Source organism: Tigriopus californicus, chromosome 10, assembly GCF_007210705.1.
Source record: "Tigriopus californicus strain San Diego chromosome 10, Tcal_SD_v2.1, whole genome shotgun sequence".
Taxonomy (NCBI): Eukaryota; Metazoa; Arthropoda; class Copepoda; order Harpacticoida; family Harpacticidae; genus Tigriopus; species Tigriopus californicus.
Genome location: NC_081449.1, coordinates 7832394 through 7845730, shown reverse-complemented (window position 1 = coordinate 7845730; position 13337 = coordinate 7832394). Strand labels below are relative to the sequence as shown.

Below are 13337 nucleotides of genomic sequence, written 5' to 3'. Positions count from 1 at the left end.
GCTCTTACCTCGGAGTTATGTGCTTGGTTAGCCGTTATGAAATTACATTCGCCAAAGTGGTGAGTGAACACAGATTTTAGGTAACGTCCATGCCTTAACTTGAAGGAGCGAGCGTTTAAAAGATTTGCGTCGGATTAGTATATTTGTACTATTTTGTTGGGTTTTTAGACGCATTATCCTAAAAATTTAAGGAAGATTAAGCGTATTGAGTATATTTTAGTTAAGTGGTTAAAAAACATCGAATTTGCTTTATGACTTTGATCTCGTCAGATCAGTGGTACACAAAAACGTCCTTCGATTTTTTTCCTTTTTGTGTCAATGTCTCCAAAGACCAACATACATAAACAATACCCCCCTTACGATGCAAGAAATATATTTTACTTTCTGCACTTCAGAGGGCGCTTTGTCATTCAGCCTCTATCAAGTGAAGGGCCGATTGGGCCCATTCCTTTTTATTAAATTACAATGCCTTTGTGTTGTTTTTGGCTAATTCTATCAAAATCTTATTTATAATTAGTGCCCCTTGTCACATAATGTCCAGTAATGAAATTGCGTTCCAGGGAAGGCAAGAGCAGTTTATTTAGCAATCTACCATGCCTCTTCCCGTTTTCTTTGGGCCGTGTGACGTTGCAAATAAGGGCCCTAATAGTAGATGAAGCCAGGTGTGATAACTAGGGACTGGCAAAATGTGCAAAATAGCAAAGCCTTTTAGAGACAAAAAGGTTTGAGAAATAAGCCTCAAAGGTGCAGAAACAGGTGCAGAAAAGGCCAAAAAGTGTAACTAAAGGAGGAAATAAAATCGAAAAAGAAGGGATATTCAAATTTATTTCAAAGTAGTACGAATTTGAAAAGTGCCCCGCTTGAACAACCGAATTTTGCCTCAATTTTCGACAAAATTGACATAACTTTCTTTGAATTGGGTCAAGAAATGCTTCTCCATGCTTGTTGTTTCTCTTTTCCCAGAATAGATAGATCTGCACCATTAATCTAGTTTCTACATTGATCTAAGAGAAGAAAAGTTGAGATTTTTCTTCCTCAAAAAGAGAAGGATAGTAAGTTTGGAGGAGGTAACGAAAGCAGCTATGGTGCGTTTTTTGGGCTGCTTAACTATCATGGCGCCCTGCTTAGCTTGTCTGCATGGACTTGAATCTGGCTCTTTTCATATCTGTTTTCCTTTATTTCTCAACCAAAAGTGAAGTACTTTTTGGCCTTCACAAATTAAAAATTGACGTCTATTGTTCAAATTCAGCTTTGCGTATCTTTATTTTAGCGGCAGTCTTTGGTTTCAAACTTAGAAACCAATTGCAACGCCAAGAAAGTTTCAATTTCTACCAAAACAATAGTTTTAGGCCAAATATACAAAATAAAGTGCAAAGTAACAGTAAAAAGGTGGAAATAAAAGTGAAAAGTGCAAATGTGTAAAAAAGTGGTCTTACATGACAAAAATTCTTTTTACACATTTTGCCCCTCCCTACTCATGACATTGGGATCCAAGGCAAGGTTCTAAATGGATAAGAAGCTTCATTCATGACAAGAAGCAATTTGATAAGGTCGAGAGATCCCTTAGTGACATACATTATGTCAGGTCAGGTGTTCCCTAGGGTTCCATCCTAGTGCCCCTCCTTTTTATAATTTTCATTGGCCCGCTTCAAAAGCTTAGTATTTCTGCCAGTCTCTCTTCTTATGCTGACGATCGAAACAAAGTTAGTTTCTTGTAGGAATGGCCAAGATTCCAGTAGCCTGGCAAAGGACCAAGATAGAATCTATAAATAATTTAGCTATACATATTCGCTCGGGAAGTAGGCTTTCATCGGCCTTCTTCTCCAACAATGGGGTTCTACAAGGTGACCCTTGTTCCCCTACCCTATTTCATATATTTCTTCATGATCTTCCCGAACACCTCCATCATGACGGGATTGCCATGGGCGAAATGAACATACCAGTGATCATGTATGCAGACGATGGGAGCTTGATTGCAAACTCCAAAGAAGACCTTCAAAAAGGTTTAAACAACCTTGACACATTCTGTGTGTTGAACAATTTACAGGTTAATGTGGCGAAAACGAAGGTCTTAGTTTTACACAAAGGTCGCTTGCCACAATGCGAATTCTTTTTTGATGAGCATGCTTTGGAACGAGTCAATAAGTTCAACTACCTAGGAATAACATTCTCCTCTCAAATGGTTTCATCTGGACACCTGATGGACTTGAACACAAAGGTGAGGGCTAGGATTGGCTTCTTGTTTCCGCGCTTAAAGCTGAAAAACCTCCCTTTCTCGTTAGCCTTGCGGATATTCCAAGTTTTTATTCTACCGATACACGAATACGCGCTCCCGGTCTGGATCACATCTCCAATTCCACAAAACGCTTGGAGTTCTACGGACTCGGTGTTTTCTATATACCTCAAACGGTACCTTGGGCTTCCAACCCATTGCAACAACTCTATAATTTACTTCCTCACTTCAACCTATACCCTCAGATCCTGGCTTCAAAATATTGCTGTCAACAGACTGTCGACCCTAAAGTGTGGCAAAGGGTTTTCTGGTCTTCGACTAACTCTCTTCGATCAGTTACCTATAGCGATATTTGAAACGAATCTTTTGCCCGATATTCCTTCATATGTTTGGCGGAGCCGTACAATTTTTCATATCCCTCTTGACCCAATCGGACGACGAGACATCTTCAAGGAGGCTTTAGACACAGACCACTATGTCACATGCTCCAAAAAGGAATTTCACTCCTGTTCGTTCTCTTCTTTCTCGGGCTCCTGCATTGTTGAATTTGCTTCCCTCTAATATTTGTAGGGAATACGCAGGCCTTTGTGATCCAGTAGCATCTTTCAAGGCAGATTTGGACAAATTTTTAGATAGCATTTCAGATTAACCCTACATTCAAGGACTGGCTCTGTCTGCCAACTCAAACTCGTTGGTAGACCAAACATCATATAAATATTGAAAGGTAATAAATCAACGAATTATAACCTTTCATTTTGATAGTACTAGAGATTACATTCCCTATAGTGGTTAGAAAAGCCCGTGAACAAAAATAAAGAATGCTCCTCTGTTGTTCTCAGGTTCCTCCATTGTCCAAGATGTGTCCCTTTCATATTCGTAGAGGATATAAACGACGCAATGATTCTGTTGAAAGTTTAAACTCAAACTTGACATTTTTTTCAAGCAAATCACTGACCAATCCTTTGTTCAGGGCTAACTAAATCCAGCAGCTATTTTTCGTTGATGGATCAAATATTATTGAAGTGCCAAGTAAAATAAGAATTATACATTTTTCATCTTGAAATGCTTGTGATTCCATTTGAAGTAGTGCCATGGAAGGCCACAAAAGCAGAAACCTCTGATCGGATTTTGACTTAGCCCGACCTTAGATCGGACTAATGGGATTCCAAAACTAAAGCCCAAAATGTGGCTTTACCTGATTGCTGAAGTGTTGAAGTTTTTGCAGTCTGGAGCAAAAATAGCAAGAGCACTGATCAATACTCTATGAGCTCAAATCCTTTCGTTCAATCATTGGGATTCAATTTGTTTATGATCATGCATACTATTCATCATTCTTAGAATCAATGTAAGTGAGGCCATGGTTTACTTATCAATCTTCAAATCTAAGCCAAAGACCCGAATTTAGGATCTGGATGTGAGCCAAGAAATTTTGATATGGGCACGGCTCGTACGAGTGCGAAAACGAGGGCATTGTAAGATTGAGTCTGTATGTTTAGCTGCCCTGGCAAAGGAACGCATGAATCCGAACCCTCAGTGTAAAGATGTCGCACCAGTACATTTTTCCCCTGCCTTCTCCCCCATCTTCAGGAGTTCTCCCGAGTTTGTCTTTTCCCCACTTTGAGTGCCTGTTTTTCCCCCAGTAGCATAAGCATTCCTTTGATCTAAGAAGACTGTTTGGGCAGAGAGGGGAGAGGCGACCGAGAAAGAAGTAGACGACGACGATGATGATTTGCGTGTCGGTCAACACACCCTAAAGAATTGGGGAAGGAAGTAGTGAAGCAAGCAAGTAAGCCAGCAAGCAAGCAAGCAAGCAGTCAGTCAGTCAGGCAAGCTTCCATCCAAGCCCAAGGAACTTCCCCGCCTCCTCTTCCTCCTCCTGTTCCTTGATTCGAAAATACTGTTTCGACTTTTTCATCTTCTTCAACTTCCCCACCAGTGGCTGTTACAACAGTTGGAACAGTACTAGATTTAGTAGTCGGAATTTCGTGCACTGCTTCTCTCTGTGCATTGCTACTACTGCTACTGCCACCATTACGACCACCAAAACCATCCCAACTACAACCATCACCATCACATCACCACCGCCACCAATACATTAGTAGTACTACCAGTACTTTTGCTGCTTCGCTACTACCGCCACTACTACTACTACCACCACCATCAACTTCCCCTTCAATTCTTCCTCTGATTGTACTGGCACTAAAGATGTAAACCATTGAAGAAAGGAGTAGAGAAGCAAATTTATGGAGCCAGACAAGCACCTTTTTATGTTCCTTAATGAGCAATTGAGGCACCTCAGAATTTGATCATTGTGACGGTGTTTATTGGATCAAAGTAATTCATCTTTCGTGGTTTATTTGTGCGTGAGTGAATTTGTTCCGTGGACAAGATGCATCATTACCAGCATGGAATGGGATTTGGACTGGACTTGAATGCTATGCAGATGCATGGTAATGGAGGACAAGATCAACTTCAACTCTCCAATGGGAGTGGAAATCCCAGTTCCAATGGCGGGAATGGGAGCTCTTCAAGCATGGGTGGCGATGGTTCCAATGAAGGAGCTCGAGGACATGCAGATATTGGTACCATTCTGGACCAAATCATGACCATCACGGATCAATCACTAGACGAGGCACAGGTTCACATTTGTTTGCGGGTGCAAGGGGAAAGCGTGATCGACGTGAGACTGACCGTACAATGATGCAATGGGCTTGCTATTAACCTTCGAGTAATAACAATTGTGATTTTGATACTAAGGTGTGTCCATATTTATCAGTCTGAGCGCTCTTTTGACATCTGGATATGATGTCTAGAATTTGAGCCTTTTGGCCGGAGTTTTGGAAGAAACCAGTGCCCTTCCGGATTGAGCAACTTGTTTCTTCCTCTCATCTAGGCTCGAAAACACACTCTGAATTGCCACCGAATGAAACCGGCGCTCTTCTCCGTTTTGTGCGAAATTAAAGAAAAAACCGTCCTGAGTCTGCGCAACGTCCAGGACGATGATCCGCCGGATCCGCAACTAATGAGACTTGACAACATGCTAATCGCCGAGGGCGTGGCGGGTAAGCCTTTCGATTGAGATGACGATTATAGTTATCGTCACATGCATTCCATCAGAGTCGACCATTTGTTTTTCTCTTTTAGGCCCAGAAAAGGGAGGCGGGGCAAATGCTGCGGCCAACGCATCGGCGGCCGCTGCCAGTAGCAATGAGGCAACCATAGAGCATTCAGACTACAGGAATAAACTCTCACAAATCCGTAACATTTACCATCAAGAGTTAGAAAAATATGACCAAGCTTGCAACGAATTTACCACTCATGTTATGAACTTGTTGCGGGAACAATCGCGAACACGGCCTATTACGCCCAAGGAGATTGAAAGGATGGTGCAGATCATTCACAAAAAGTTTAATTCCATTCAGGTGAGTAGTAACTTCTTGGCATATCGAGATCAATGTTTTACAAGAAGAAATATCTCTTGAAATAATGAGGCCTTTGATCGGTGTGTCATCTGATGTCCATAAGCCCCTCTCTCTCTCTCTCTCGGCAGGTGCAACTCAAGCAAAGTACATGTGAAGCGGTCATGATCCTCCGATCGCGCTTCTTAGATGCTCGAAGGAAACGAAGGAACTTCAGCAAACAAGCTTCAGAAATTCTTAACGAGTATTTCTATTCACACCTCTCAAACCCTTATCCGTCTGAAGAAGCCAAAGAGGAACTCGCGAAAAAGTGCAATATTACTGTTTCGCAGGTCAGACTAATGGATCAGTCAAGCAACCATGCGTTGCTTCAAGGCAAAAGCGATGTGGTCGTTATTTTTAATTGATCCTTCCTCTCTTTGGCGTTTTAGGTGAATAACTGGTTTGGGAACAAAAGGATTCGTTACAAAAAGAACATTGTCAAAGCTCAAGAAGAAGCCAACATGTATGCAGCCAAAGCTGCGGCCACTAGTGGGATGATGTCCCCAGCTGGAGGAGATTGGGGTGGAGGTAGCAGTGGGTCTTCAACGCCGGTTCCCCCAGGAGGAAATTTTACGTATTAAATCCAAAGTCAAAATGACAGTGTTGTATTGCTTCTACTTCAAAATCGAACTCGCAGCTTTCAAAAAGCATCAGAGAAATAAAGTGGGCAAAAATTTACCCAGTAACAGGCCAACCATCTATGCATGTTTGGAAGAGATTTTTCTCGCGTATATTCTTAATTTAATAGACTTTTTTAACTGACTGATCATTGGAAAGGTATAATTGGATGTCATTCCGTAGTTAGTGGTATATGACGCAATGCTCTACTCTTGTAGCATTGAATGTTCATTCGAAGTAAGCGGCTCGCCTCACGCCTTGACTGACTACAATCGAAAATTCATATTAAGTCGAGGAAACCTTGGTTTGATAGTGTTGATATGGATGGTACAATCGGTTCATGGTCGATGACGGATTGGTCCAATCTGCTGTAGGAGTGGAAGTCTTGTATTGCTTCGACGAGGTTTTGTTAAACACGGGCAGGAGCTCCGTAGATTCGTCGATGTTGGATTTCAAATAAACCACGGCATCTGTTCCATAACCGTCGAAGGAGTTCAAAATCAAGTCTCCATGAAAGTATCTGGCATACAAGCGGGACAAAGGCAAACCATATCCATAACCAGCTAGAGGAGCTTTGGTGGCATTCATCGAAGGACGAGGTGCTGTCGAGTAAAGGTACGTGAAGAGATTATCACTAACCCTTCTAGAGATACCACCACCCTGATCGCTGATCTTAATGCACACATCGTTCTCTCCTTGAGCGATAAGGACCTCCACGTCAGGCAGCTCCATCTGGCCTTTCTTATGACTCTCGACAGTGGCTCTCATGGCATTCTTAAAGAGTTCAAAGAGGATGTGATAGAGATGCTGCGGAGGGTAGCAAATCTGGATTGGTTGGCCAGGGGTCATGGCATTCTTCAACGTGATGTCCATGTCAGGAGCCGCAAATTAGTACTCTTCGCAGAGAAAGGCTGCGTTCTGAAAGGCTTGCTCAACAAGGCCTTTGATTTTGCAGTCCGTATCAATAACTCCAATCCGGTTGGGCTGGATGACCGGCGGTGGAGCCCCTGCTTTTTCATCTTCTTTGCCGAAAAGCACCAGATGTTGGTTGGTTAGCATTCGGGTACTAATGCGCGACATGTAGAAGCGGTCAAGGAAGTATTGGATGCTATTTTCTGTATGGCTGTCGATGCTATGGGATTCCCGAAGTTCCAATACGCCTTGCGCCAAGGTCTGGACCACATTCACGTGACGACGTTGTATTTCAGCCAAGTTATTGACAAATTTCCCCAATGTTTCGCGTTCACCGGGCAGCCCATCGAAGGCACATAGCTCCATAAAGCTTCTGGCATACCATTCCTAAAAACAAAAAGGGTTCAAGTTTGAGGCAACTCCAGATGAACCAAGGGAACATTTCTTTTTCGCAAAGCTTTTGCGAATGTTTTCCTCTACTCGTCGTGCATAAGAGACTAACTGACATAGTATGTTCACATGTCCAGGAAATGGTTTGTTTGGCCATCAGTAAGAATCCTTGGTGGATATTAGCTTGAAAACCATCAATCGAATAAGTCGAATTACTCATATAAAATATAAAAGACATACCTGAATTAACAAAACGGAAGGCATTTGGAGCAAGACCGAGGGTAGAAGGTTGATTTCTTTCATGACATTAGCCATTCGCAGTGGCACCTCCCGCCTCAAAAAGTCAAACGAGTCAGCCTCCGAAGCGATTTTGCCGAACTCTACAAACTGTCGAAGGCTCAAAGGCGATGGATTGAAGTGAGAGAGCTCATCCAACTTCTGCATGGACTTCATGTCCAGCAGTTTGGTGATATTTCTGGTCACCGGTCCGATCCTCATTTTTCTGGCGAACATCACTGTCGGCTAACCATGGGAAAGGTTCCACTCAGTGGATAGTTGGGTGCACGAGGTATCTGTAGTAGAATGACAATGTGGATGATGAGTATGTATCACGGTTGAGCCCTTGGGACAAAGTGAGGTCCGGATTTATAAATGTTAGCTTCATGAAGAAGTCCCAACTGTTGAGATAGTGCTGAAGTGTCTGTCCTGTTTCCTACTTCGTCCTCTCAATTGCCTTCAGACACATTTGTTGTCAACGCCGCTCTCCTTCTCCTCGCACACATACCAAACACACACACACACGCACACGTACCCGTAGATACATGAAGAGACCAGGAGAAAGGAGACGGGATCACGCCACTTCTTCGCCAAGCAAACTGAATCGTAGCCCACAGTTCAAGCTCCTGCCCCTCGAATGTACTCTGGCTGACTTCATAGTACCTTCCCAAAGAAAACTCATACAGATTTTTCCTATGAATCCCGAACCACGATCTTTGAACGTGATACGACTTTGTTAACGTACGTACGTTCTCATAGTAGCTAGGAGTGATGCAAAAAGGCGGTACGGATACATCAGTGTTTGAACAAGGCAAAAGGGTTTAAATAAAAAAATCGAACCGGTTGCCATGTGCATCAGAAGTCTGAGTGTACTGCATCTTTGCACTATGTTGGTCATAGAACAACATACGTACTACATAGAGAGGCTAATCATTTTCAGACAAGCAAATCCCATCCAGACGTCTGGAAATCATGTCAAAAATATGAGGACTTTCACTTTCTTCAAGGTCAAGCAAAAAGATGCAAAAGTGATTCAGTACACGATCTAAAAGTGAATTAAGTTTCTGTTTCAATGGCGAGATTGATTCAGCTCGATAATATCTAACATTTCCAAATATACCATTTTCGTATCACGGCATGTAGAGACGGAAAGAGACCTTGGGAAAATATTTTAACCCTACTTCTAATTAGAGGATGCTTTAAACTTGGTTTTGTATTCCAACATGTGTAACATGGCGTTTAATTTTCCAAATACCTCGCCAAGCGTTATAATGATCTAAATCCTTTTTAACTACTTAATTAAGTAATTGAATAATCTCGTTTCAAGAAAAGCCATTATTGTCTTAACACGCTGCCCAACACTGTTATGGCGGAGAGTTTCAATTTATTTTGAGTGATTCAAAGTTGTTGCTGGGCAAAGAGAGATTAACAAACTTGCACATTGGTATTTCAAGCAATCTTTTTTCACCCTTTTCCTCTTGGCAAGACAAAGAGTAAACAATATCATGACTTACGAGACCCAAACATTAGAGCTAATGACAATGAGCATGACTTTCAACATTAAGGGTAAAATATATTAGATGTACCCAGTCAGGTAACCCTATTAAGCAACAGATTGTGAACAGGTGCCAGCACACTTCTAGTAATTGAAAATTAATAGAACTAGGACAAGAAGACTGCATTCTATTGGAAAAATCAATGTCTCCATTTGAAATTGCGTGGATCTTTAATATGACAAATCGTCCTGGGTACGTGATGATGGGGATGGACATGGCAGTAATCAACGAATGGTGGTAATATTTGCTGCATATTTCACTTCAAAGTATTTGTCCTTTTTTGTCGTTTGGGAGTTTTTATATTAATCCATTCAATTTTTTCTTGAAATAGAGAATTTTTTGGCATGTAGAGATTCGCGCAGTTTCCTATCAAGAGAGAAGTTTCGTGTTTGATTCTCCTCCCCGACCTTTCTCAAAGACACTTTTAGGCGCTAACCACACCCACTGACGGAAAACCAAACTGATGTAGACTATGACACTGCCTATCGGAGCTATAGACGGATGATGCGATGGCTAGCTCCACTGTGATTTGCAATGATTTGCCTAATTGTTGTCTCAATTTGGATGATTAACTTTGTGTTCTGGTCCACAAGGATCCAGCAAGCGTTCACTATGTATACCTATATTCATTGACGAAGGGTATATGAGATACATTGATATTGAATATGATGCAAAGATAAGGCTTGCTACTACTATCTTTCGAGCATTGTGGCCTCTAAAATTACAACGGATTTGCTTAGGGGAAAAAAAGGTTTAGTGGTTGGACTGATTATTTTGAACTAGCCCCGAGGCAATAGCTTGACATTAAAAACTTATTCTGAATTTCCAATAACTTAATTTCCCCTTAGCTGCTCCAAATGACTATTGAATTTTCAACAAGTTATCCCGTAGCCATCTCACAGTTCGAGGTTTTTGCAAATATAATCCAAGTTTAATGAATATTACAAGTGGATAGAGGGCTCTGATCCAACCGATTACTTCAAAATGACTAGCAAATATTTTCGTGGCTTATCATCCCCTTGACCGCTTGGCCTTATGCTTCAACCAATCTGAGTTGAGATTTTCGGTCGGCGCAGAATTTCATTGGTTCTTTGAAGGGGTCAAGCGGATACGCGGTGAAGGGGATACGCTACGAAAATATCTGCTATAATTGCGTTTACGCATTTTCTGATAGGACTAGGGGTGCAGCTTTTCGACAAACAAAAAAAAGGATTTTAAACGGAACAAATGGCAAACAAATTGGGAAATAAACCTAAAACTTTCAAACAAATTGGCAACTAGTTACAAAACTGGCAGGTACAATGCCAAGATCGTGAGATGTTATGAAAAAAATATCATTTCATGTTTACCTGATCTCTAGCCTAAACCAAAGGTCCAGGGCGGACCAGTCCTAGATTGCAAAATAAGTTTCTTGTAAAATGCTATGAACGAAAAAATGTGTATTATAGTAAATAGTTTGCTATTTTTCTTCGTGCCTCTTAAGAAAAACCAGGCCCAAAAGTAGATGTTTGATCACCTCAGATTTATAGAGAAACATTTGAATCTCTACACAATGATTATTTTAAAGAACTTCCTGAAGTTAAGTCAGTATTAAGGCAATTTTTGGTCACAAAGATTGCAATTAACATGAAAATTTGAAGATAAACTTGAAAATAACAACATGCAAACCCTTATTAACCTCTAGTAATCCATAGGAAGGGGTAAATTCTGTAAAAAGAATTTTTGTCACTAAAGACCATTTTTCCTTTTTAACACATTTCCACTTTTCACTTGTATTTCCACCTTTTACTGTTGCTTGGCACTTTATTTTGCAAATTTGGCCTAAAATTATTGTTTTTGTAGAAATTGAAACTTTCTTGGCGTTGCACTTGGTTTCTAAGTTTGAAACCAAAGGCTGCCGCTAAAATAAAGATAAGCAAAGCTGAATTTGAACAATAGACGTCAATTTTTAATTTGTGAAGGCCAAAAGTACTTCACTTTTGGTTGAGAAATAAAGGAAAACAGATATGAAAAGAGCCAGTTTCAGGTCCATACAGACAAGCTAAGCAGGGCGCTAAGATAGTTAAGCAGCCCCAAAAACGCACCATAGCTGCTTTCGTTAACTCCTCCAGATTTCCTATCTTTCTCTTTTTGAGGAAGAAAAATCTCAACTTTTTTTCTCTTAGATCTTTGTAGAAACTAAATTCATGGTGCAGATCTATCTATTCTGGGAAAAGAGAAACAACAAGCATGGAGAAGCATTTCTTGACCCAATTCAAAGAAAGTTGTCAATTTTGTCGAAAATTGAGGCAAAATTTGGTTGTTCAAGAAGGCACTTTTCAAATTCGTACTACTTTGAAATAAATTTGAATATCCCTTCTTTTTCTATTTTATTTCCTCCTTTAGTTACACTTTTTCACCCTTTCTGCACCTGCTTCTGCACCTTTGAGGCTTATTTCTCAAACCTTTTTGTCTCTAAAAGGCTTTGCTATTTTGCACATTTTGCCAGTCCCTAGTTATCACACCTGGCTTCATCTACTATTAGGGCCCTTATTTGCAACGTCACACGGCCCAAAGTAAACGGGAAGAGGCATGGTAGATTGCTAAATAAACTGCTCTTGCCTTCCCTGGAACGCAATTTCATTACTGGACATTATGTGACAAGGGGCACTAATTATAAATAAGATTTTGATAGAATTAGCCAAAAACAACACAAAGGCATTGTAATTTAATAAAAAGGAATGGGCCCAATCGGCCCTTCACTTGATAGAGGCTGAATGACAAAGCGCCCTCTGAAGTGCAGAAAGTAAAATATATTTCTTGCATCGTAAGGGGGGTATTGTTTATGTATGTTGGTCTTTGGAGACATTGACACAAAAAGGAAAAAAATCGAAGGACGTTTTTGTGTACCACTGATCTGACGAGATCAAAGTCATAAAGCAAATTCGATGTTTTTTAACCACTTAACTAAAATATACTCAATACGCTTAATCTTCCTTAAATTTTTAGGATAATGCGTCTAAAAACCCAACAAAATAGTACAAATATACTAATCCGACGCAAATCTTTTAAACGCTCGCTCCTTCAAGTTAAGGCATGGACGTTACCTAAAATCTGTGTTCACTCACCACTTTGGCGAATGTAATTTCATAACGGCTAACCAAGCACATAACTCCGAGGTAAGAGCTTTAAAAAATAGGCCTCTGAGAAACGTGTTTTACAAATGTATCAAGTACTTTGAAGGACATGAATTTGTTAATTACCACAAAATTGTCCCTTTCGGTTTCCTGACGTAAAGTGTCCCAATATATCTACATCGGTCTTAAAATCGCTCTTATTCCATACTGTATCATATCCATTCGAGAAGGAACTCTGGGATCTTAATTCCGCAAAAGAGAAGTAAAGCTACTAAATGATTTCGCCACTTTTCAATGTAAAGAAGTATAGAGCAGTAATGTCATTACTGACAAAACAACTGGTTACCGACAATTACAAGGGCCTTGAGTGAGTTGCACATGGGATGCGAATCCAATCGAGCGAGTTCTTGCGGATTCGGATCAGGTTCTGACTAGGGAAATCTTGTTCGGATCGTACTTGGAGAACCTCTATGGCATCCAAAACATTGCTCTTTTTTTTGTTATCATTTAGACGAGCCAAGGGCCCCTACCTTTGTAGTATTTGGTAGATGCCGGGTTACGAGTTACCAACTTTGTAGTCTGCGTCTCTTAAGGATAAAAACAATCACCCCACCTCGGACGGAAAACTGCCACAATTGACTCCTTGCCAAATTCAATGGTCAGTCTCACTCACATCTTACTTAGAGAGTTATGAAATTCTTCAGAATTTCCTCCCGGCCGGTGTTCATAACACACATAAATGTACACTGCACACGTGCGGGAAAACCGACGTAGA

At 40.8% G+C, this 13337-nt stretch overlaps 2 protein-coding genes across 3 annotated transcripts; one reads left to right on the top strand and one right to left on the bottom strand.

The window, feature by feature from the left end:
- Positions 1-4044: 4044 nt before the first annotated feature.
- Positions 4045-7061, top strand: LOC131889105 (pre-B-cell leukemia transcription factor 1-like). 2 transcript variants are annotated; one of them, XM_059238113.1, is made up of 5 exons: positions 4045-4865; positions 5127-5295; positions 5378-5655; positions 5784-5984; positions 6084-7061. In XM_059238113.1, the coding sequence occupies exons 1-5, from the start codon at positions 4623-4625 to the stop codon at positions 6273-6275; spliced, it is 1083 nt and encodes a 360-aa protein (XP_059094096.1). In that variant the 5' UTR covers positions 4045-4622; the 3' UTR covers positions 6276-7061. The 2 variants fall into 2 exon arrangements, with proteins under 2 accessions (XP_059094096.1, XP_059094095.1); XM_059238112.1 differs by having other exon boundaries at positions 4045-4871.
- On the bottom strand, positions 6398-13247 carry LOC131889102 (pyruvate dehydrogenase (acetyl-transferring) kinase, mitochondrial-like). The gene is given in 3 exon segments (XM_059238108.1): positions 6398-7611; positions 7855-8186; positions 13093-13247. Coding segments are annotated over 2 exon segments (1287 nt in total). The 5' UTR covers positions 8128-8186; positions 13093-13247; the 3' UTR covers positions 6398-6597.
- Between the last annotated feature and the right edge of the window lie 90 nt (positions 13248-13337).

What these genes read in the sequence shown, in the direction of transcription:
- LOC131889105 (XM_059238112.1), top strand. Translation starts at nt 4,623, where the DNA reads ATGCATCATTACCAGCATGGAATGGGATTTGGACTGGACTTGAATGCT. An exon ending in AATCGCCGAGGGCGTGGCGG is followed by an intron (nt 5,296 to 5,377) that starts GTAAGCCTTTCG and finishes TTTCTCTTTTAG; the next exon opens with GCCCAGAAAAGGGAGGCGGG. An exon ending in GCAATATTACTGTTTCGCAG is followed by an intron (nt 5,985 to 6,083) that starts GTCAGACTAATG and finishes TTGGCGTTTTAG; the next exon opens with GTGAATAACTGGTTTGGGAA.